The sequence below is a fragment of the Lytechinus variegatus genome, chromosome 3 (genome assembly GCF_018143015.1).
Source record: "Lytechinus variegatus isolate NC3 chromosome 3, Lvar_3.0, whole genome shotgun sequence".
Classification (NCBI taxonomy): Eukaryota; Metazoa; Echinodermata; class Echinoidea; order Temnopleuroida; family Toxopneustidae; genus Lytechinus; species Lytechinus variegatus.
In genome coordinates this window covers 44,306,690-44,333,168 of record NC_054742.1, presented here as the reverse complement: position 1 = coordinate 44,333,168, position 26,479 = coordinate 44,306,690, and the positions used below count along the sequence as shown (strand labels likewise).

At 36.2% G+C, this 26,479-nt stretch overlaps 1 protein-coding gene across 1 annotated transcript; it reads right to left on the bottom strand.

Annotated features, from left to right (window-relative positions):
• Positions 1-690: 690 nt before the first annotated feature.
• LOC121411124 lies at positions 691-26,114 on the bottom strand. Its single transcript, XM_041603652.1, has 19 exons — positions 25,380-26,114; positions 18,399-18,429; positions 15,625-15,741; positions 12,836-12,965; positions 11,877-11,942; positions 11,415-11,480; positions 11,002-11,143; positions 10,401-10,440; positions 9,820-9,893; positions 9,370-9,443; positions 7,960-8,070; positions 7,573-7,619; positions 6,687-6,891; positions 5,977-6,038; positions 5,084-5,191; positions 4,583-4,694; positions 3,920-4,102; positions 3,020-3,073; positions 691-1,250 (listed from the first exon to the last, which is right to left on the bottom strand). Exons 1-19 carry the CDS (start codon positions 25,696-25,698, stop codon positions 921-923), a joined length of 2,271 nt encoding a protein of 756 aa, XP_041459586.1. The 5' UTR covers positions 25,699-26,114; the 3' UTR covers positions 691-920.
• Positions 26,115-26,479: the final 365 nt, after the last annotated feature.

Sequence of the window (26,479 nt, the reverse complement as noted above, 5' to 3'; positions counted from 1 at the left end):
AGTAAAGAGTTAGATTAAGACTTTTCTTCAAGATCACGTTTTCTAACCCATTTAAAAGTATTTAACTTACAATCATTCATTATGAAAATAATCAAAGCATAAAATGAGTGAAGGAACAATAACAGGATATTCACAGAAATATCAATAACCATTACACATTTTCATCATATTCGAGAATAAAATATATATATTGTACATTTGTAACTTATTTATGGCCTACCGTCGACTTATCGCCTCCTTTGACAACGTATATAGACCTATACTGTCTTGAGCCAATTCGATATTTAGAATGTTAAAAAAATACAGAACCTATCAAAAAGATCAGCGATGAATATATTTTTAAAAGGTCAATTTTTTCAGTAAAAATTAGTAGGGCCTACTTGCAAAGGAAAGACATAAAGTTGGTTATATAGACAAGAAAGTACTTTTAATCACATCCTATAAAAATGATTATGCCTACATTAATTTGGTAATCACCAATATTCTTTTTATCCGGCAAGCTTTCAGAAAAAAAATATAACAATATACATGAGATAACAAATACATTTTAATGTACAAAAGATCGATCCTTTATTTATTCAACATGATGTATTTTGGGTTATTTTGGGGTTAGAAGAACTATAGTATATGTTTAGCTCCAAATTCCCATAATTCAATGATTTATAACACACTCCTAGGCACTGCATGACTCGGTCAGGTGAAATGCAAATCATGTGCAAGTGAAGACCCCATATAATATCTCTGTCTTTATCATTAAGATAAAGGACAAATAATAGTCTGTTAAAAAATAAAAGTATCATGGCGTAAAAAACTGCATATGTATTTTAATATCAGGATTCGAAATCAAATAGTCATGTGATAAGGCATGCCAAATGATACGTTCAGAGTATAGTCAAAGTGAAAGTGGTAACTAAAGTACTTCACATAATCGAACATTTGCCAGCGGAATCTTTCTTATGCTTCCCTTTCTGTTGAGGTTTCTTAAATGAGAACCGTCGTGACAAACTCCTCTTGGTGTAACGTTTTGGTTTGAATGGAGCACGCGTAAGCTTCGAGCGTGGATCAGAAGTGATGGTTCCATTTGCTGCTCCTGCCGAACCGTCTCCTTCGGTAAGGTTTGGAATAGGGTCCATAGGATCAGCCTCGGGGAACCGGATATGGTAGACGGCTTCGAAGGGACGCATAAACCAGATCAGATCCGGGTCACCTATGCATGGTCCAACGGTATCTGTCATTACTTCAGGGGGGAACTGGGTAAAAAAAAATATGAAGTGACACAAAAAATTATGGTTTCAGATAATAATCTTTTGTTTACTTTTCATGATAAATCTAAACAAAATAATATAATCTCATTTTATTTCTCAAAAGGTATAACGTCAAAACATAAAAAAAGGGAAACAGACTTTGATTCTTTCTTTTAAAAAATGAATCAAACACTAAAAACAAATCTTGGAAATGAAATATTCTTATTCTCTATGAACTTCAGAGAGGGGGAGGCAATAACAGTGCAGTGTCTAAGGCCTGGTAGCCCAATTAAGGGCTGGTCCGGGGGGGGGGGCACTCAGTATATAATGCATAGTGGGTATGTGCCGCGGAGGGGACCCCCATTTTCACACTCAAATTTCCGTTCCAAGGCATAGCATTTTTGCCTTGTTGAGAAAAAGAACAAAGAAAGCCGCTCCAAGGCATAGCATTTTCTTCTTATGAGAAAAAAAGAAGAGAGAAATCCGCTCAAAAGCTTCGCATATTTTTCGTTACGCCGCTCCGATCGCATTGAATGAGCCGCAATTTTGGTGAAAAGCGGCCGCAGAGCTCCCCCGGCGGAGGCGGCGCTAGCTGCATCATGCACACATGACCGTTCCATAGGGATGCATACGCACTCACACGCTGGCGATCCGTTCCAAGGACCCCCGTTTTCACAAACATTTGTCGTTCCGAAGCCCGTTCCGAGGACCCACCTTTTTACAATAAGCCCGCTCCAAGGCCCCCGTTTTTTTTGTGTCGCCCGCGGCACACCCCCACCACTTTTTTGGTCGAGTGCCCCCCCCGGGGGGGGGGGCTGGTCCCACTGTCCGATGGACACAAAATGTATGCATAGATTCGGGGGTAAGTCCATCCGTTTTTATCCTCTCCAGAAAGAGACAAAAGTGGCGAAAATTTGCGAAAACAGAGCGGTAAAAGTGATGTGGGTAGTATAGCGGCGATGTTACATGAATGTTTATCGGAAGCCTGTAGAGGTTAAAAGCGAATGGAAGTGGGGTTACCGGGGGTTTGAATACTTTATATACGAGATGCATACGCTTACATCCTTTCTATTTCCGTGCTACTAACGAAGTATAAACGTTCCATGTACCTCATCTTTCTTTCCTCTTTACGTTTTCAGCTGCAGTGGATGTGAGTTGCGAGGCTGTAATGCCCAGAGGATGCAAATAGGATAAAGCGAACGTGTAACGGATGATAACTGACAGAACGTGTGTTTTTCATGCACGTAGAGGAATTACACCTTTCACGGTGGGAAGTTCATGCTTTCTGTTATAAGTTTTGTGCAGCTCAAAACTTTTTGCGCTGAAGAATTCACAGTGGACGGATGCTCGATGGAAAGGGCGTACGAAACACGTATACAATGAACGGATTCACAACGTTTTCCGACTGATGGCAATTTTTTTTTTTTTTTTTACGTTTTACATCATCTTTTTATCGGTAAGTGCAGTGGGATCGGGCCTTGAGGTACTGTTTTCAGGAGATGCAAAATCAATCAACGGTACAGGAGCGCCATTCTCGTACGAGATTGGATGCTTTGATAGGTATGAGGAGATGGAAGCGGGCACAATATCTAGCGTTTTCATCGGGCGATTTGATCCCCATAATTTCATTTATATCTTTGTCTACTATTCGAGTGAATCACGCAAACCTACGAAAACTGAGACTTTACATGTTGATGTTACTACCATTACTTTTTACTAAACCTATTAGAAAGGCATCTCATCATTAAGAATATTAATATTTGTGGTATACTAACCTGACATTGATGGCCTGCCTCTCTCATCAGTTTATTACTTTGCTGAAGGTATGTCTGAAAGAAACCGGGAAGGGATTTCGATAGTTTAATTGGCTTCATTCTGATATAATGTTCTATTTAGTTCAAAACACTTGTAAAGGGATGTTTTTATATGAATTTGATCTACATGTACTTTCACAAATATTTCACATGATTTGAAATGCTCATTTCACAGTTCTATTGTAATAAAAACTTTTCACTTAATATATATTAAAAAATAATTACTAATTTAAAAATGCGTAATTACAAAATATCTCTTTTTCACAATTTTTCATCCACTGATGCAAATATTAGGCTGAAAGATTATGGGAACAATCGACAAATGGACAGATGGCTATTTTATAGTATCAACTGCTATATTCTGGGATCTCAGTGTATTTGACCGGGTGCAGATTCAGGGGCATACACATAACTGACATTGAGAATATTTTTTTTTTGCAAGGGATAGTCTTTCTTTTTGCGTAAAAATTGCAACCAAAATGGCTACACTTTTTGTACCACACCGCCCTAATCATGAAATCATTGGTCTGTTCCCGACCAGGACTGTACATATACAACTACATGTAGTATATCAAGAACGAACATTGGTTTTAATAGAATATAAACAAACTATAACTTTATTTCAAATTATAGATATGTCTCCTCTTTGCCTGGAATAGGACATAGTAGAAGCGGGTGGTACCCGTTGCAATGATTAATGGAACGGGTTCACACAAATATAGATTTATCCATGCGGTTTTTCAACAGAACAGAGTTGAATTAATCAACAAATTTCAAGTAATGACAATTTAGCTTCTGTAATAACAGGGAAACGAATTGACGAATCACCATTGAAAGAAACATTTTCTGGTATTTACTCACCGTGTACTGTGACCCATTTTCCTTCATCTTGTGGCTCACATAGGGGCTGGGAGGGGCGTTGAACTTGCCCTCGATAAAGGTAGCTTTTAACAAGCTATCCCCCGCGGCTGGTATACTGGGTTTGGATTCTTCTTTCACAGTGCCGACATACTGCCACTCTGATGTAAAAGGGTCTACTTTATACTGAGAAATAAAGTTACACAGTGAAGAAAATCAGAGTGAGGGAAGCTCTCAACACATAAGAAAACACAAAAAGCACTTAGAATCAAATTTTATGATAAGCGTCGGACTCCCTTGTCAAACAGTTAATGGGTGGGTTTAATTAAAGTACTTTGATTCGTGTACCGCTTTTATCGCATTTACAGTCTTTGTAAACAAAATAGTTTACACCAAAACTTGAATTTCAAAACTGTAGTCACAAGTAAAAAGAAGCAGTTCGACCATCTCTTTCCACTTCCCCTTTCCCTCTTCCTCCTTTCTCCTTTTCTTCCTCTTCGTCTCCTTCTCCTCTTCCTTCGCTTCTTCTTCTTCTTCTTTCTTACCGTCACCTTCTTTCTTTCTTTTCTTTCCTTCCTTCCTTCCTTCCTTCCTTTCCTATTTACTCTTTCAATTGAATGTGAATAAAGTAATACACAATAAGAAAATACCTTTGTGTAAGCCTACCTGAGATAGCATTTTCCAGCCATTCGTTCCGATGTCATCGACTGCTTCAAGAACATAACTGATAACGTTATCAGAAAAGAAGAATGGAAGATTAAGCCTGACGAATCCAGGTCTATTTGGAAAGGAAAATAAATATGAGGGCAAATAATTGAGAAAGTGTATATACTGACCTGATCATTACCAATATACAGAACGTTTACCGTTACCCGAATTCGATATTCATAACGAGTAGCGATATTTCCTTTATGATGGCAACACATTTACTCTGTTCTGATATCGTAGTTGTTTATTCGCTTACACTCTGAGGCAAGTTGATAATCACAAGTGAACAGACGCTTGAACAGAGCTGATCAAAATAAACTAAATTAACACAAATAAAGAAAAGGCTTTCAAGATTTTGAAATCCAACTTTGATTTATAAATGAAATGTGTAAACTATAAATGGGAAAAAACATCAAGGAAGTAGGATTTAAAAAAAATAAGGTCAAGGTGTATTCTTACTTCATGATTTCTAGTGGTGCTTTTGTCTTCTTCATTTTCTTGTATGCAGCTGTAGTATCTTTGTCTCTCTTCTGATTTCTTCGCCCCTTCTTTTCGTTCATTTCTTTGCTGTTAAAATGAAGAATACACAAATAAATCAAATTATTCAGTAAACGACTTTCGAGTATACAATATGGCAAACAATATTCCTTTCTTTGCACTTTTGACTTCTTTTTTGTAATATTACTTACCAAAGCTTAAAAGAAAAATATAACACAATTCATAAACACTCTTAAAAGTTCAACTTAGCACATTTAGCATTGCCACCTTCCTGATCTAAAGAAGCGTGTTCCAAGATCAAATGTACAAAGTTAAACAATTAAAATGTGCTCCCAGTGCGGCATCGGGATGGACATTTTTATTGAACTCTCTATCTTTTGTTAACACTGCTTTTCTATTCGATTGAATGCTTCTATGGTTATTTTGTTTATTTGCATGTATGTTTGTTCATTTGTCCGCCGTTTTATTGTGTAAATCAAAGACCTTATAATATAGGTCTTTGATTTACACAATAAAACGGCGGACAAATGAACAAACATACATGCAAATAAATAAATATTGCCATGAAAGCGCAGCCATACTCTACATCAACATATAAGTGCAAGTAACCATTAAAAAAATAATTCTTATTCATAACTTTAGTAGCACTTTTATTTGTGTTTTGAAAATTCAAATACCCTTCAATGTTGGATCATCACTGCTTACTCTCTAAAAAAAAAAAGATAAAAACGGCATTCTATTCCACGAACATCAAGTAGAAATTTGTACAAAGGTCAAAAGATAACAATATTCGTTATTGACTTATATGAAATTACAGGCCTTTTAAGATAATAGTCTGGACTATAATCACTAACCTTTCATCTGTCAAAAAGAATACGAATCTCTCTGCGAGGTCTTCATTTATTCCAAGTAAGTCCTGAAATAAAAAAAATACATGTTTACTTATGGGACTAATAAATGAAATATATATACATGAAAGAAACAAACACTGGGAACACATTGTTTGTTAGCATAAGGGTAATTGACATAGAGTTGATTGTTTACAATGAAAATCTGCCAAGATCATTTACTAGCTCCTCATGCAGTCAATACTGCAAAATAGACATCTGGGGCGGATTCGGGATTTACTAAAACGGGAACCTTTTTGGTGAGCTAAAATTTGCCAGGAAAAACTGTCTTTACTTCCGATTGAAGGTTATCCATGTCACGAAAAAGTGTCCCCATCAACCCAGCGGGTCCGGCACTCACTTCTTTCAAAAAAGTGTAAAAAACGTAAAAATACCATCTTGTTATGGTTTGGGTAAGATCATCCCCCCTCGGACAATTTAAAAAACTAATATATAGTATATAAAAATTTGGGGGTGGGAATGCAGTAATGGTCCAGAATGCGAAAAGGGATTATTGCATGATGTCCATTGTGCCTTGAAGGTACAGTCTCCAAAAATAGTAAAACACCTATAAGACCAACATCCTACCACCCCTAACGCCGCATCACTACCACCTTCCCACCCCAACCCCTAACCGATGGTAGGACCCCTACTTCATTCCGGAGATAATTTCCTACCTGTGCATAGGGACCAGCACACGCACAGCCACCTCTCGCCTGGATACCATAGAGATCATTCAAGAGAACAGCCACAAAGTTATGATGGAGCATTTTACCAGTCTTGGGATGAACAACCATGAAGGAGAAGATCGGAAGACGACTGGCCCGACTACTACCCAGGAACAACAGGTTCGGATTCTTTTTCCATTTGGCAAAGGCTAGCCTAGTAGGGATATAGAACCAAACGTTTTGTTCAATTATTTGTACATGTTGATGTCATTCCTTGTCATTCCTAACCGAGCAAATACAGTCAAGTAAATCAATTTCAATACATTTCGGTTTATTATGAAAACATTATTGGATAGTCACAATTGCGACCAAATAGGTTGCCAACATAAACGCATAAAACGGTCTATGAATATGAAATCAATACAAAAAGTATATTACCATAAGAACTTTGTGATTCCCATACTTTTTTTTCGTGAAATAGTGAGGCCCGGGAGTTAGGCCCAACTAAAACAAAGCTTGTACCAGTATGTAAACTACTCAAAAAGTGAGTATTCAACATGCGGTATTAGATTGGAGTTACACAGGAGTTATACAAGGGTGGATCAATGTCTTCATAATGAGGGTTGGGGGTACAGAAAGCGAGGACACAACTGGGGATGTTTGATTGTAAGCTAAAATTTACAAATTTAGGCAAAAGGGAGCATGTACCTGCAAATTGTAAATATCAATGTCACGGACGTCTTAGTACAAATGTTAGTCGATTTAGTTTATTTTGATAGGAACTGTGCTTCTCGGCCAATAAATTTTTTTCTAAATGTCATATCTGATAACTTATGTACAAAAATTTTGAAGAAACGGTCTTAATGAATCAATCATTGCAGTGAAATCTACTCACTTGGTCAGTTCTTCCTCTCTCCTTTCTATGTATTCTGTGCTCACTGACTGCAAAGAATGATCAAAACAAAATGAATTTTAGGTTTCATTATCAACATATTATAAAGAAGGTCAAATAGAGGCTAACATGTTGATCACGTCCATAGCAAATGGAAATGAGAATGTCAAATTCGCAGATCAAAACACTTTCAGGTTTCAGTTATTAGAAATTTAAGGATCCAGATAAAGTTATCCATAAATAAGGCAGTTTCAAGTTCACTTCACAATATATAATGTAGCTGCAAAATTTATGGAGATAAAAAACTACTAGCGAGTATCTATGATTTCAAAATGATTCCAATTTTGTCTGCGTACCCTGTCTGATTATTTGTGGATTTTAAACACTCACCTCTTTGAGTCTGAATGTAAGTCCAGCTCTAATAGATTCGACAATAGCGGGCGTCCCTCCTTCCTCTCTTTCTTCAATATTGTGGATGTAATGATGAGTTTCATTGGTCACCTGTTAAAAAAAATGATAAACTTTTAAAAGATCCTTATCAAAACAATTACAATGGAACGAATGTAATCAAAAGCCTTTCAATTGATTTTTGTACTTTTTGTACGGAAAATAGTCATAGGCAAGTTTTTATTTTCTAAAGTTGTGATATCATTTTCATGACCCCCCCCCCCTCTCTCTCTCTCACACACACACACACACACACACACTCTTTGACTGAAACTCCATTGTTTCGTAAAGGCGCTGTCACACCTTGGCGTTTTTAGACAGCGTATGCCCGACGTATCAAAATTTCTCTAAAACGTCGGCATACGCTGAACTTTGTTGTTTTTTATTCAACTCTGGGCGTATACTTAGTGTATTCATAACGAGTTAGACGTATGCATAACGTATTAGTAACTTATATCGAACGCTTCGTTAACTTATAAGTAACGTATTCCAACGAATGCTTAGCGGATTGTTGGCGTATACAACTTATGCCCTACGATAGCCTTACTTACGCATAGCGCGCGGCAGCGTATCGCTGACGAACACGTGTCGTGGCCTATAAAAAGGCTGCCGCTCGACTATTCAAATCATAACCGCACGATACATCACCGTATCAACACCACCGCCATGTCGAAGAAAACGCCTGTGAACCCCACCTTTATATACCAATTCCTATAAACGTTGTCAATACGCCATTATACGGTAGCTGTAAGTTATAAACACGTTCAGTAAGTTTTGTGGTCGTCCGAGCACGTCTTCATACGTCAATATACGTTGGAGTTAAGTTACACATACGTTCAAAGCACGTTACTCATAGGTTAGAAGTAAGTTTTAGGGTACGCTGGACATTATCTCGACGTACATCGACTTATGAGTAACTTACGAGTAACGTGTGTCAACGTGTATCAACGATCGCCTAACTTGCCTACAACTTATGACCCGCGTATGCGGGACGTATGAGCCATACGCTGGCATACGTCGAAAAATTTTGTGCTTGCACAAAATTTTTCGACGACCTCGCCGTATGACGACGTATACCAGCGTGTTTTAGCGTACTCTTAACGTATGCAAAACTTACCCGTAACGTATTCGACGTACGCCAGCGTATTCGCCAAATTCCTCATATGTCGGGCATACGCTGTCTAAAACGCCAAGGTGTGACAGCGCCTTAACAAGCAAAGACAAAATTGTTGTACATGTATGCGGAAAATAAAATACATCAGTGCACCAGACAAGAGGTGTTTGTTATATTTGACTACGAAAAAAATCATCAATGTATTTCCAACATTGTCTGTGAAAAAATATATGACTCACATATAGGACAGTTCCACCGCCCACAGAAGTGGGTACTTTGTTTAGGAAGAGTTTTTTCTTTGCAATGAGAATTCCTGCGATAGAGATGAAAGAAATGAACAAAAAAATAGATTAATTTTAATTGCAGAATAATATCACCAATACTATCATCAACAACATCATTATTACCATCATCGTCATCACCAACTTCATGACATTCACAAAATCTTGTAAATTCCTTTATCGACAACACCGCCATCATCATCATTATCATCACCATCATTATCATCACCATCATCATCATCATTACTGACATCATCATTATCACCATCATCATCATCATCACAATCATCATCGTCACCACAACCACCACCGCCGTCATCATCACTACCAAATTATTATCACCACCATCATCATATTCATCACCAATATCATCATCATTGTCATTATCTTCATCACCATCATCGTTACCTGGTGTTCCAACACCGCCAACAAACTTATGAGGGGATAGATACACGGCATCTTTGCTGAAATCATCATCAGATCTATTATAAATATGTCACAAGAAATAAAAGTTACAAGTAATTCTAATAAGGACCATCAGATGCGACAATTGTTGATATTCCAACCGTTTTAACCTCCACCCAACAACAAAAAAGACAAAGAAGAAACAAAGAACTTGCATCATGTATGCATTTTGTTTATCATCTAAACAAGGGGACTGTAGCACAAAGCTTAACAGTGGTTGTAGAACATTTTTCTGCGATTGATTGCATTGACTACAATGTACAATCACCGTAAAAACAAGCGTACGATCAATCGCTAACCTTTGTGTTACCGGACCCTTTTCACTTAAATGAGGTAAGGTGAAATATCTATTTAATAGAATATGAATGCCGAAGTTAACCTAGGCACTTCTCAATCGGGTATTGAAATATTGTTGTTGAGGTACAATTACATGAATACAAAATAGTCGATTGGAGGTATAATCTTACAAATTTTACCAAAAATTAAATGTAGTATAAATTAAACAAATTGGAAATCAGTCTTACCCATTTGAACTTGGATTCATATCAATGGCAAGATATGGACCTGGGAAGAAAGAAATAATACAATATAAGGTGTATCTAGGAATGACAGCGCCCAGGGCAACAACCACCACCCCCCCCCCCCAAAAAAAGTAGGCCAACATAATTGATCATCCAATCTTTATGACGTCAGCGGATAGTTCTAAAATCCCCCCCCCCCCCTTTCCGAAGTCTGACGATTCGTTAAAAATCTAGCCTCTTCCACTTTTGTTCGGCGCTTCTTTTGTTGATCATCACATCAGACTTTATCACTATACTAGTATATGTTCTTATTTGTTTATTGGTCTTTAATATTGCCTTTCTAGACAAGTTTATTTCACAATGCCCCTCCCTAGATAGGCCTATGCAATAGCCTACATCATAAATAATAATCACTTGATGTTTTCATCATTTGTAATGAATAAAAATAAATAAAAATTCATAGCCGAAACTTTTTTTAAACTATATAACATGAACTGAACGAGTTACTCGCTATAACATAATATTTGGCACTTTATGTGTTTGCCCCCTCCCCTTCGGAAAAAAAAACCTATGCCTTATTTTTCAAATCATGAATTTTCTTTACCTGCAGTAGCATAGTCCCAGAAAGACAAGGCACCATACTTGTGCAAGAGCGCCGCCACTTGGTGAGTATCGGAAATAATACCTGTCACATTGGACGCTGCTGAAAAGCAACCAATGAGAAAGCGATTTTTCTTCTGATACCTCTGTAGACAAAAAAAATATATAAGGAAAGAAAGTATTTTTCCACACCTATGTTCGAAGGAAGTTCAATGTGAATTAAAGTGTATTAAAAAACGATTGATCATTTGAAGCCGGGACATAGAATTTCTAAATGTATGATATCTTTAAATTTCATACATTTTCTTTGTTTTGCAGCAATCGTTTTTTACTCAGAACTTGCATGAAAAATGGAACTGATTGAATATTTTCTTGATTGTATACTCTCTAGAAAACAAGGTAATATCATACTCTTACCTCCAAACTCTCTTCCAGAGCAACCATATCGATCAGACCTCTGCTGTTGTCACGTATTCTTATAACCTTGAAAAAAAAAGACTAATAACGTAAGCATGGATGGAAACTGATTACTGAAGCCAAAAAATAATTTTCGAATAAAAGGGATATTGCTCTTGCTACATTGCGAATAAATTGTTTCAATCTGGATCAGCCAGTTATACGATCCCCCTCGAAGGTATACAGTAATTATAACAAAATTAAAAAACACAAGGGACCTCGCCCATCGTTCGACACCCCCCCCCCTCCCCCTATAACATACAGTTAGCTCTCCTTATGATAAGATATTATATTATCATTATTATCTATATAGTTATTGTAATAATAATAACAATGATGATAATAATGACGCTGGTGATGATGATGATGATGATGATGAGAGTCACAGAAGAAAAATAAAAACAAAACTAAACAGGAAAATACCTTTGCTCCTGTTTCCTTCCAAGGCAATAGGTTTGAATGATGTTCATATGGTCCCACGAAAACAACCTATCATGGAGAAAAAGTAGAGATGTGTGGAATAGCGAAATGACAGCATCAGCACCAAAGAAATCCATATATTTATTTCGAGCACACATATCTTATATATAATTCTAAGTATCATAAAACAAAAAAACTAAAAAGAACGGACATGTAAATATCATTTTGGTTTTGATTTTACAATTCAGCTTAGTTTGATCATCACTCATAATACTGAAGCATGTGAGTATAAGTTATACACCAACTTTGATATGAACCGGCTGGAATAAAAGTTACAATTCTAATAACTTGTGTATATACACTGTAAAAATGAAGTGCTAATTTATCACTTACAGTGCTTGTATGGTGACTGCACTACGAGTGTTGATTTTATAGTTTAAATTTGAACTAGAAAATCAGCACTAGTAGTGCAGTCCCTATACAAGCACTGTAAGTGATAAATTAGCACTTCATTTTATTACAGTGTAATATTTCATGGGTTTCCCTCAACTTCATAGCTTCTCTTGTTTTTAACGATTTCCAACATAATATTACATGAATCGAATCCTAAAAACAAATATCAAAATGGGATTCTTAATAATCAACATAAGAAATCATCCTATACCCCCCCCCCCCCTCGTTTCAACTGAAACAAAACGGGTGCTTCGACCACTCAGCAACGCGAGGATAAAAGAGGGGGCAGTAGTGTACAAAAAACTCTGCTAAGTATAGAAAATTCAAATAAAAAATAAGGAAAATCGATCTGAGGATACCACCATTGAGGCATTCATAAAGAAATTGGGAGGGGTCTAGGGAACACTTCCACCCAGGAAACTGACACTGTAATTATATCTACACAGACAAAGCATATCGTTGAGCTACTGCATGTGAATGATATTGCACAGATATATGAGACATCTCACTGTTTTCTTGGCCCGTTCTCCTCTCAGCAAGAGAGCCGATACCAGCTTATTGACAGCCCCAGTGGTCCCGCTTCCAGTAAAGATGAGCGCATCATCATCCGTGGCGTTCACACACTTCTTGATGATATCCCTGTATTCAAAGAACAAGATCAATAAAACCATGGAATTATGATAACACATTATACCAAATCGAAATTTTTTAAAAGAGCCTTTGAGTTGATAATGGTATACAAAGGCTTTATTTATTTATCTTTTTTACAATGTTTGCAGATCAAGCCTACTGTCTCTGAACATGATGACTGGTCAATGCAAACATCTCTCTCTAATTACTCATTGGAAATCTTTAAGAGAAAATTTTGACACCTCCCATTGCATTCGCTATGATCAATTTACACGTGTACTCGAACGTCTCGAAGTCTTCGAAAGACATGCAACCTCAATTCTGTCATTTATTATATAATCCGTTTATTATTTATGAAATGATCTTCTTGGCCATTATGCAAAGCCCATTTTATGTTCGGGAGCTACGGTCCTAGCATCCCGGCTCAACTGGGTTCGCAGAAACGGGGGGGGGGGCTGGTTGGGCTGCAGCACCCCCCCCCCACACACACACACACACTTTTTTTTCAAAAGCCGTGTACAAAAACGTACAAAATGACTATCTGATTGTGCTTTTTGCATAGTCAGCGTTTTGCTCAGCCCCCCCCCCCCCCTCTCTTACTTTCAAAACCGTTCCACGACCCTTGAACATTATAAATTTCAATTTCAGTTCAATTGGTCATAAAAATCCATACAAAAACAATGCATATACAAAGTATCACATTCACAAAATAAAAAGATAAAAAACAATAAAAAAACATATACAACTAAACATGGATTGAATATGATAGGGACAGCAAGAAAGGAACAGGCCTTGCGATTAGCTGACCCTAAATAACATAATGATTTTACAAAGACTTCAGTAACAACGATAGGATGAAAATCACTAAACTACAACGTAAAGCGGGGTGCCTATAAAATAATGGGGCACAATATCAAATTCCAGTGATTTGGCATGCCTGGGGCAATTTCGTTGGTAATATCAGAATAGGGGAGTATACTTCAAAGAGCGATTTAAAAGTAAAGTATAATTTGAATATTATAAGTTATGATTAACAAATGCAATATGATTGTCAAATTATGATTTAATAAGAAGAGGGTTCACTTTATGCAAAAAAAAGGTAAACTGACTTAGATGTTACAATAAAAAGCATATTATTTCCCAATAAATCGGACAAGAAATAATAAAGTTTCGACTGCTAAAAAAATCTCAAATTGGCAATTCAGTGGGTTAATTGTGTGTGGCAGGTGGTAGGGATCACCCCCTATTTGCCATCAAGAATTTGTTGTTGTCTCCTCGTCACCATTTTGAACATTTATTCATTGCATACATTCATTGTCCTATAAAAGAAAATATTCTTAGTCAAAAAGGTTAAACTATGAAAGATGGACATTAAAAAATGGAGGCAAAGCAGATTCCATCGAGGTTAAGCGGAACCGGGGGGAGTGATTCAATAAACCTCTATGAATTACAATGGCTTGAAACACAAAAATTGCATCATGGTACCATTAACATCTACCTACAATGCCACTTTAACTTGTTTGGTTTTTTTTCTTTCTTTTTTTCTTCTCTTGTACCACTCACTAAAAATGGGTGTTCATCCATCCTTGTCTCCTGCCTGAACAGTACAATACTACATTAAAGCAGAATAATGGGGCCTGTAGTTTCCAAATTTAAAAGCTCGAGCGATTTCTGAATCAATGCACATCGTCAATCGGTTAATCTTTTATTGTGTTGATACTCCCTAATTTACAACACGCAGTTTACGATCTGCCGAACTGGTGCCTTTGATCAAGATTGAGAGTGCGGTGGAAAGGCAGGAATATCAAACAAAAAATAAACATGATACAATATAATACATTACTGGTATCTGTAAAAGCCAATTATTTTCGCGGACAGATATTCTCACGATTTCGGATCAGCAGTGTCCCGGGCTGCTGTTTTCACGATTTTGGTCACGATCGCAAAATTTAAGTATATTCAGTACTTGATATTTCCCTAATTCAAATAATACTAATAAGGATATAAATATTTTGTGAAAATAAGTGGAAGTTCGGAATGATGTTATAATAACTTCATTTGATTTTACATCCGATTTATTAGTATTCTGTGATGCCTGTTTCATCCGTATATTCAACTCAAATTTGTGTAGGGTTTAGTTTCTGTTTCTGCTTATGATAACTCCCGTAGGAACTCAGCACGAAAGCTTTTTGCTGGTAAACGCTAAGCTGGTATATAACCAAATACCTAAAGGAAACATTTAAATGTAGGTTAATCGGTCATAGCGGCTGATCTTATAGACGACAGATATTACCCTCGGGCCTTTTTGCATCAAATTGGAGACAATGACAGAGTGGGGATTCGAACTCACAACCTTGCGATTATGAGTCCAATGCTCTAACAACTTGACCACATTGCCCCGGTTTTTATTTTTTTTTAAAACATACGTAGTTTTAATATCAAATACATATGCTGGATTTGTGAAGGGCACAGTTTGCAGGGCTCGAACTATACATGTAGGCCTATACAACAATAACTATCATTATGATCATTGAGATTAAAAAACATTGTATTCAACATCATTACCGATGACATACATGTAGCGCATTACCATACATACTAATTTTGAAGAAAAAAAAGCAATTTTCCATTATACAATCAAAGCACAGAACCAGTATATAGGCCCTACCTTGCTTCTTTCCTGAATTTGGTTGTCTGTCTAGCCATTAGGCCAGTAGTTGTGTGGGTGTTGGCATACAGGGGCTGGACATGTTCCGTGATGTAGTCTTCGATGAACTTTACTGCCCTGAAAAAGAAATAAGTAAAAAAAGGTCTATAATAACCAAGCAACCATTCCGAATTTTTCCGATAGCTGTTATTGATAATAGGTTTGTCGATTTTAGAGATGATAATTTTCATAGTCCGCCAGATCATAGAAATGTTATGAGAAGTAAATTATAACATGAAATCATTACCCCTATAGAGCAAAAACATGTTACAGTGAGTTACATGAAATATATCAATTGAAAATCATTTCACATGAAATTTGCCAGCTTGTCCACCGAGAAAGGTACATATTTCATGTGCACTACTATTTATTATGTTTCTTTTAAAAAAACAACTTTGCCCCGATCCCAAATAAGTTGCTTTTTTGTTTGCAAACAGTTGTCATTAATTTACTGCTCCCTTTTTTTTCTTTAAACGGATTCACTGGTAAATGGGAAAACTAAATATCGATCACTCGCCTTAAGGGGAGCGATTTGTCCCAACACACTCTGCATGGTCTCTCATTGACCGTGTGTTATGAAATATAAGTCTTAGAATATAACTCTTTGAACTATGACCATCAATAATACAGAAAATAATAAATTAGCCTATAATCTTTAATAGAGAAACTAAAATATTCGGAGAGGAAAAGAACTATTTCTGAGATATTAATGCATCAGGTAGTGAGTGAATCAGTGTTTCGTCATTCAATAGGGCCTATATTACAAGACTATACTGGTCAGTGTTGCATTATGGGTTATGAATCTGGTCACCTATGGATAGTTGAGGACTTGAGATGGTGCTATTGGGACTGCTGGTTCGTATTCCAACATAATCATTATGCAGTGGAGAATAAAAAAGGGAAGATTGCAAAGTAGATCAGGCTGAACTTGCGCGAGAACGAAGGTTACTTACAATCAGATCGTCTTATTTTTAACGTATATACTTGTTTTTTATACGTTTCATTCCGATGATTTTTATGATTTCATGTCGAAACGAGCGGAACTTTGGCAACCTATGTTTATTTTTCAATTGAAAATGATAAACCAGAGCATAGATTTGCCGGATATAAGGTCGTTTCTGGGTAACCTAGCCAAGCATGTACTGTTAACCCAAGACCAAAGATTATTTTTAAGGAATTCCACATCGTAGACTGTGTTGTGAAGTATACCGGGCGTCTGCTAGACAAAGATATACAATACTAAGAAAGAGAAATACAAATAGAATTGAGTAATGGGGTAAAATAGGTTTAATCCGGTAACTATTTAAATAGCGGGCCATATAAGAGCACAAAAGTGTACATTGCCCTATACCATGTATACCCGATCAGCATGCAGATTGCATAGATCTTGAAAGTAAGTTGAGCATTTATCAACTACATGTAGGAATTTATTACAAATTGAACTATTTTTTAAATAACTACAAAGATCTCAATACAGAAAATTAATTCCTTTATATGGAAATAATATTTTCGAAGGTGCTTTACACGGCACCTTGCTATCATTTAACAATGATATATAGAATTTGTGATTATAAAATCTGGTTAAATGCACAGTAGAGGCATGACGTTTAGTTTTAGATTAAATCAAGAGCTAGAGGCACTTATCTTGCATTACGTCTCAAGTCACGCTCACAAAGATTTATAGAGGAACATTTTTCAAAATTCCAATTTCAGAGCACCGTCTACTTTATTATTTTTATAACTATTATTATTATGATCATTATTATTATTATGATCATTATTATAATTATCATTATTATCATTATCATTATTATGATCATCATTATAAATTATTGTCAATAACATTTTAACAACTTAAATGAACTATGTTCTTGTTAATGATTGGTTTTGAACAAAATCTTTCTTTGAAAGAAATAATTCGACAGTCTTTACTTTGCATATGCCTTGTCAATAATATCATTAATACGAGGTTATCGCTTCTTCAACGAATGACGTCTTCGAGAACATGGAAAATGGGCTGTCAATTGCCCTTCATGACAAAGGACTAACAAGAAGCCTTTGTTGGTGAATCAAAACAACAGTTTCGTCCTGGACCCTTGATAAAAAAAACAACACATTTGCAATTTTTCGTCAGCTCCGAAACTTATGACGAAACTGCTGTAGTTGTTCACCAATTTTCGACAAAGATATACCAGCAGTTCATTGTCATTGTGACGGACTGTTTCAATAGAGTTATAGGCCCGTATTCTGAAGTCGGGTTTGACTTAAACGCAGGTTTAAAGTTGTGGTTTAAGTATGGACAGCCAATTGTCACATAATCACGAACAGTAAAGATATCATACTTCAGCTCATTCGGTTCTCAAATCATTTACTAATTGTGTAGGAAGTATAAATAAATGATTGTCTTCATCATCGATGAATCAGGAAGTAGCACAGTAAACATAAGAAACATACAATTTGATGAAATTTTGATACTTTTGGCCTTCCATACTTAAACCACAACTTTAAACCAGACTTCAGAATACGGACCATTGTGTTCTTGAATCCGTCTCCGCTGCAGTTGCGAAAACTCCCCAATATAATGTACAGCTCAGTCGACGTGTTGATCGTGTATACGAGGCATTGCGGATTTCTGGGTGGGTGCATATATCCTAATTCTTATCCGCTTGGAAAAAAAATAAATCAATAATGGTCGAAAAAAGAATATTTTCTTTATTGGAAAAAAAAGTACATACCTTCCCGAAGCCGTATAATCGCAGTAGACGACTGTTAAGAGGAAGAGGAAAAGAGAAAGAATATGGAAAGTGATTATAATTACGTATAACAGATAAAGCGTCTCTGCGCTTTACCACACATTCACGTTATCATAAAAGTAACGTCAAAGGGACTGGTAATTGCCCACATACTAAAATTGTAATTGATAAAAGAATATAGTCATTTAATTCTATCATGATATCATTTATTTGATTTTTTATGTAATTCTTTTTGCACGTTTAGGAGTAATATGGCGAAAATTTGAATTTGTTGTCGATCTAACAAAAAAAACATTGCGAGAAAACAATTAAAGAACATATTTTTTAATAACTTCTTGGTGGAGGATCGGATGTCCTCTTCCCTTCCCCTATTGGCATAATGAGTTTGAAAGGGGGTCAGAAGTGGCGTATTGGACAATATTTTAAAAGGTGCAAGCGAGCGAAGCGAGCTGGCAAAAATGTTAACCAGTTTGATACAAAAAATATTTTGTCAACAGTGATAGATTTATAATAGTCAGGAAATCATAATCACATGTACCCCTTTTCCTTTACTTTTCATCCATTTTCTCTTTTTTATTAGTCGTGAAATTTTGGGGGTCTTTGCCCACAAGCCCCCTTGACCCCCATCTGTGCGCCAGTGCTTCCCCTAATACACCAGCATCCGGAAATAGAATGGAATCACCAATGGATAGCGAAAGGACAGGGGATCAGGAATGAACTGATTTGAAAGCCATGACATGGACATGAAGATGGGTCAAATTTTGAATAGTAGTGCAAAGGTGGCCGTATCTAGATTGACACTTGAATTTACATGTACATTCACTGATCATATATTAACAAGATTTGCATTGAAACATCTGCCTTAAATACAAACACTAATTTAGATCCGAAGTCACGCGAATATGATCTGATCTGGTCAATTTGAAGAAATATATCCAAATATATTCGTATAAAGGAGCAATTTTTCTTATTTATGTCGATCGATGTCATTGGAAATAACAATTAAAACGTACCGTATTTAATTTTCATGTCAGTACCAGTCTGTGCATCGTTTACTAATGGAAATTTACTCTCAGTAAATACTAAAAAAAATAGTTGTGGATTGTCTGAATTTCAGATTGGTAGCCTATTCTTATAAATTGCGTTTAGTCATTTTTACTCCCAAATTAACCTTTTCACCTTAGATTCATGTAGGACTGTAGCATCGAGAGTTCACATCAAGTATTGATAACATCGACCTTACGACATTCATCATGTTCATATCGATATTCCCCGGAAAAAAAATTGGAGGTCTTCGGAAGTGATCAATCCATTGAAGTTGTGGAGTGAGTTGATGTTTCTCTCAATGTGAGTGATTTATTCATACACTTTGCAGAAATGCATAGCGATAAGGAAATTTCCATCAGGCTTACAATTAAGTTACATAAAAATAATTATAATAATCATAGTGAAACAACGATTTAATGACATTGTTTGTGAAAAAAAATCAAGCGAACGCGCCATATTTCAAGAATTGGCGAAAAGGTAATTATATGTGGTTGTTGGAGATGGAGCGCTGGCGGTGTGAACAATGGCGGGTCTAGGATTCTTTTTTTTTCCATAGGCATGATAGGGGCACAGAAAGTTGTACGATGACAATCCAAAGAGAAAGGCTCATCACTCTGGTCGATTTTGGCGAAATTTAATAATTTGCATCCCTTCAAAATGTTCCGGGGCCACTGTCATTCAAAAGGGGTAAATTTCTTACTTCCACCATGGACCTAGAGTATAGTAGGTTCATGCTTCTATATACAATTTTGGCAAAAAGTGGGCAAAATGATCTGCCACTGATGTACACGCCCCAACCATCCACACTTCACTTGACAGTGCAACTGGTTATAAAATAAGGGTAAATAATGAACTATGGTCAGGTGTGGTCACATAACTGTCATGATATCAGTCAGTATAACTCCCAATAAATGTCTTTATGTTTTCGCCGCTTTTCGCATATTATTATAATCATCGTGCATAATAACAAGACTGTGTCAATACGAACTCTGCATGCAGGCCCACACATTACCTTGTTCTAGTTTTCTTTGTCAAAATAACAAAAGACGTATATTTTTCTTCAAAGATGGAATGCAAGCGCATGTAAATAAATATGGAAGTTTACACTCCACAAGTTTATTTGAACTTGGGAGAGAAAAGCAAGCATATTCTGACAATCTCAAGTCAATGACAAGAGGTCTTTTATGAACTACTATGATCATTTGTTTTATATTTTTGTCACGTTGACGAGGTTATTATCAGTTTGACAAATGGGGGCGGGGTAATGAACGGAAATTCGTATAAACCGGATTGCAATTAGAGCCAGAAGCAGATGAATTGTAAAGAATGGGAGACGATAATTTAAGAGAGCAATGTGAAAGAGAAAATAGCTAGGGAGGCAGTGGGAAAGAGAAATGTGAAGAGAGGGAGCGCGTAAAGAAAGTAATCGTTAAAAATATTTTCACTGTATACAGCCATGAATAATGGTACCACCACTGAATTTAATACGAAACAGATTTAACCGAACTTTATATGGTACTAACATGGAGTATGCATAAAAACTTCACGCTCCATGGATACAGCCTTGGACGTACCATGGAAGATATAAATTTATATCATGCTAAGCTTAGATCCCTATGCCTGTTCTGACCAGCTCGGAGAGCGGGGTCAAGAATGTATAACCCCGGGTAGATATTCTGTTTCAGAATGATAATCAAGATGAGAAGGCGAGTCGGAGAAGAGTGGAGAAGAGGTGGACCAAAAGGTTAACTTCAAGGCGTGCAGGCAAACACGAATACATTTGTTTGCGAACAATGATCTGAATAAACCATAATAACTGAAGTGATATTAGGACATAATGACCAACTTTTAAAATTACAATCATGTTCATTGAATATTACATTTTGTACAAAGTCACAGAATATTAGGTGACATTGCACAGGAAGGGATAATTTTTTTTTTTTTAAGGATGTTTTATTATATTCTCTCAAATCAACATACATAATCAGATTCTATAAACAATTTGTACAAACTATTTGAAACATAATTATAAATTATACAATAAATCCATTACAATATAATTATACAACTTATACATCAAACTTCAAAAATACTAGAAATTAATATAATAATGCGTTTCAGCAATTACAAAATGAAATATTAACAAAATATATGACATGATCAGAGAGAAAAAAAAGATAAAAATGTTGTTCCACCTCCCACCCCCCCCCCTCCCTCCCCTCCGTCCCCAGGTTAGGAGCATTCTCCCCTTTATGCCTATACTCTACATGGAAGGGACTGCAATTCTCCGTATTAGTTTTTTCTGTGTTTATATTTATTTTGTTTTGTGGCTTTGTCTCTCGTATATATACCTTTGCCTCACTCTCCCTATTTATTCTTTTAATTAAGATTTTCCCATTTCCTTAAATGAAGAGACATCTTGCCTCTACCTAGCGCCAGCCTTCTTTCTTCCCATTCTTCTTCTTTAAATTTCCTTTTAATTTCATCCATGGTTATATGTGCACCCTTTTCCCTCCCTTTGAAGATTAAAAATTTAACAAAGATTAAAAAGTGATTGATTAAGCGTTCTTTTCCTTCGTCCTTTAATTCTACCCCTACAAGAATTTCCTCCCAGCTTAAATTACCCGTAGAAATAAAACCAAACATCTCCTTACAATTATCCCAAACCAGACAAGCATATTCACATTCCAAAAAAAGATAGCGGTATGTTTCCTCCTCTTTTTTACAATAACAACAAAGGTTATTTTGTGAGATTTTAAAACGGAACAAGTGATGATTTGTGTAAGCAATACCGTGTAACATTTTAAACTGAAATTCTCTTAATCTACTGTTCAGAGTACATTGTCTTGGTCTCATAAAAATGTGTTCAATCTTTTCATAAGAGAAACTATATTTGTTTTTTAACCTTTCGAAAACATCAGGTATTGAGAAGTTGCATTTCATAAAATTTGCATAAACGTTTTTAGATACTAACTCCTCCATTGACAAAATTCTTTTTCCAGATATAAATGATATTTCTTCCCTAAGAGAAGCCTCTTTGCTATCTGTTTTCATATTTCGTTTCCAGCTGACTGGAAAAGTTTTATAAATTGACTCTATCAGATGAAAATCATTTATGTTTAAACCCTGTCTTTGGAAGTACGAAAATGGCCTTAAGTTTCCATCATAATCCATAATATGTTTCAATCTGTAAATATTTTTTTCATATATTTTTTGGTTAAATATGCATTTCCCTTCAATTCGTACAAATTTATTGTTAAAAAATATCTCATTTCCTTTAAATGTTTCAGATTTTAAACGAAAATCCTTCGTCTCTATCCATACTTCTAACAAATCTATATAAAACTGCGGCAATGCTATCTCCAACAATCCAAGCAAGTAATCACATGAAAATATAAAATTTCCTCCCAGATGTTTTGTGGCATAATTGAAATATTGTTTCCATTTCATTGTATTATTTTCTTTAATAGGGGGTTAAATCGATTGACTTACGTTGAGCGGAACTGGAGATATCGTGATCGATATACTTTTATTAGGCGTATAATTTTCACCACCAGCACTTACATAATGCATAGGCGGATCCAGGGGGGGGGGCCCGAGGGGCCCGGGCCCCCCCTATTGGCGGAGCAAAAAAAAGAAAAAAAAAGGAAAAAGAAAGGAAAAAAGAAAAGGAAGGGAAAAGAGAGGAGAAAAGAAGAAAGGCAAACGTAAAAGGAGGAACGTGATTGAATAAAATAACATGAGGGGAAGACTTTGAAAATAATTTTTTGAAAAATCTATTTGTTAGGATATAAAATTTTGAACTTTCATTATTTTGTTTGATTTACAAATTGATTTTAAAAAAGCATTTTGATAAGTGAGTTATGTATATCCCAATATTAATTCTAAATCAAATTACTTTGATGACAGTTTATCAAAAATTTCGGCTCGCGATTTCTGCTCGAATTGATAGATATCATGCATCTTATTCATAATTACAAAAGTGCTTTAAATGTCCAGTTTTCAGGCCATAATATTAACAGATTTTGCGCTCTCATGCTTAGGAAGAGAAATAGGAAGATAGTCATCATATTGATATTGATTGATAACAAATTTATTCATTCCAAAATTGTAACAAAGTTACAAAGTAAAGGAAAATATTACATATATAAATATATGTCATCATTTTCATATTATGACATAATGCCCTTATAGTATGTCCCGGTCCTATGTAAAAACTCAAAGTAATAATAATAAAATACATCAGCTCTTTTTTAACTGTGATCCATCACAGTTCACAATTTTCCCACAAAGTGTTTGCAATACAGAGCTTAAATTGACCCTTTGTTAGATCGGAAAATCATATTTTTAGCTCGCGCTTTGCGCTCGCTTTATTGATTTTCATGATAAGAAAGGTACTTAGAATACCCAAATTCTAGGTCGAAATCTGAAACACACGTTAATTCAGATACGCAGATTTTTCTCTATTTAAATCATTATCCAGTTTCAGATCACAATATCAAAAAGTGTCTGCTCGCGGATAAATAACTTATCCTTTTCATGATAAAACATGAATAGGGTGTCCAGAATTTTTCCGCTCGCGCTTCGCACTCGCATCAATAAAGTTTAGTTTATAAATAAAGTTTAGTTTAGTCCTTCCAAGATTACAAAAAGTGCTTAGCATTTCCATTATTCAGGTAAAACAGGTCAAAAATTTTCAGCTCGCGCTTCGCGCTCGCAATATTTGAATGTTGAAATATGTAACAACTTCATGGCTAAATGCAAGCAGTCCATAACAGGTACAATTTCGAGCAGTTCAAAATGTATACAAAAATTTTCTGCTCGCGCTCTGCGCTCGCATTATTAATGTAAGGAAGATCCCCACTTACTCATCCTCTTCATGATATACAAAAACTAATTGAATAGAGTGTCTTGTTCAGTAGGTCTAAATCTCGAAATCTTTTGCTCACGCTTCGTGCTCGCATGTTTAATTATATACCTATTCTGTTAAGTCACAAAACGTGCTAAGAATTTCCATTCCTTAGGTAAAAATGTCAAAAAATTTCGGCTCGCGCTTCGCGCTCGCATTATTTGATTTTGTTAAATGTGTAACGTCTTCATGGCTAATTGCAAGCAAGTATATTTAACAGTACCTTTTCCATCACTTCATTTCTGCTCACTCTTTACGTTCGTAGTAATTATTAACTTGCATACACATTTTTTTTTCAGGAAAACTAACATTTCCCAGAATGTTCAAAATTTTAGGAAAAAGTACATAAGTTTCCAAAAAATTTAGCTCGCGCTTCGCGCTCGCATTATATAAATAAGGGCTATGGTATTATACATTTATGTTTCATAAGAATAAAGCTAAAAAGTGACTATTAGGACTACCCCTTCAAAGAAACAAAAAATCCCGGCAAAAATCATATTCGAGCGGCCGATCGGGGAAAATATGGCTGAAAAAAATTCCGGGCCCCCCCTATTGGCGAAGGCTGGATCCGCCCCTGATAATGAAATGGTCGGAATTATTTTCAATATCATCTTGATAACTTTTGCCATGCAGAAATCAAATAATGTTTGTTTGTATTTATTCCCATTATCCCATACTAAAATACACTCAAATCATACAAATTCAATAAAAATGTGTTGGAATAAAGAATCTCCTGTGCCAAACAAAACTGCGACTGTTCTTCCATGGGGTCCTTACCGGGTCCTTAAAAAACACATCATGCTTTGAATAATGCATATTATAACATAAAGCAAAAATACATACAAATATACTTATTCGAATACATTAATTAAAACCCTTGACATGACGATTAATTACCCCCACTCCACTCCACTCCTAAAAAATAACAACAGAGATACGGCCTCTGGATAGTGAGCTATAAATACTCCGCATGATCTCTAAAAAAAAATATATAGCTGCAAACTCACTCTCTCTGTTTCCATAAGGTCCATCGAACACCGTTTCGTTGCCGACCACGTTTTCTTCTATATGCTTAGCGATGGCGGCGTGTTCGTCGAAAGTCTCATCGTCGACGTCCAGTTCGATTTCCTCCTCGATGTCGCTGCCGGGCCCTTGGCTTGAGTTGGCTACCGATACCTTACGGGCGTGCGACAAAGAACTTTGCCGGACAGAGCGACGAATACTGCCGAAAACGTATCGGTCGACGGCATCGTAGTTGTCGGCTGTGGGGGGAATGACTTCATCTGCTTTGGCAAACGACACCTTGTTGTTCTCATTACTATCCATCGAAGAAATGGTTTGTAGCACAGTCTAGCAGACAAATGGAAACGAATTGGAAGAAACCATAAAAGAGCATACATTCAATAAATAACTCGCTATGTCGTCTGCTTTTTATTTGATGAACTCGTTTACATCCAATGCGTGCTGTACAAGCTCATGTTTGACCATAATTATGGTCGCTAATAATGTTCCTCATCCAGAAACCAAACATACACCATCGAAGCGCATGTATTCGTCCACAATAGAAGCTAAAGTACTCTTGAATACCGGTTTTAGGCTGTTATTGTTGATCTTTCAAATGCACCACGCTTATATTATTCCGAAAGCAAGGGCCAACTCGTGTTCAACTTGGGTGACTCTCCACTAATAAATGTTTTTGTTGTAGAGCAACCCTTATACAAAGTTCGACCTGTACGTGTACACCCACGCGCGACGCCGAATAAACTTTTCTGTTTATTGCCCATGCCAGTAGTTCAGTGGTGGGGTAGCGGTATACGGAATTTGGGGCATACATTCTGAACTTCTGACATAAGTCTCGACAAACCACTTCTGAGGTTTCAAATATGTAATCGGAATCAAAACATTTGTCTTCCAAAAGAGTTCAGGAAATTCTTGTCGCTCCTGGCGTTCATGTGCTTTGTTTGTATTAGGACTTAAAATGAGCGACTCACCCTAAAACCCACCCCCAATACAAAACTCCTAGACATATTTGAAGAAAAAAAAGAAAAATATATTTGCGTTCAAGAATATTGTTTTCAACGAATTCCCTGCCTCTTGCGCTAATTTC

Coding starts and splice junctions, on each gene's coding strand:
- LOC121411124 (XM_041603652.1), bottom strand. CDS start 25,698: ATGGATAGTAATGAGAACAACAAGGTGTCGTTTGCCAAAGCAGATGAA. Junction 12,966..15,624: donor AAATTCAGGAAAGAAGCAAG/GTAGGGCCTATA, acceptor CTTTGAATACAG/GGATATCATCAAGAAGTGTG. Junction 11,943..12,835: donor GAGAACGGGCCAAGAAAACA/GTGAGATGTCTC, acceptor TCTCCATGATAG/GTTGTTTTCGTGGGACCATA.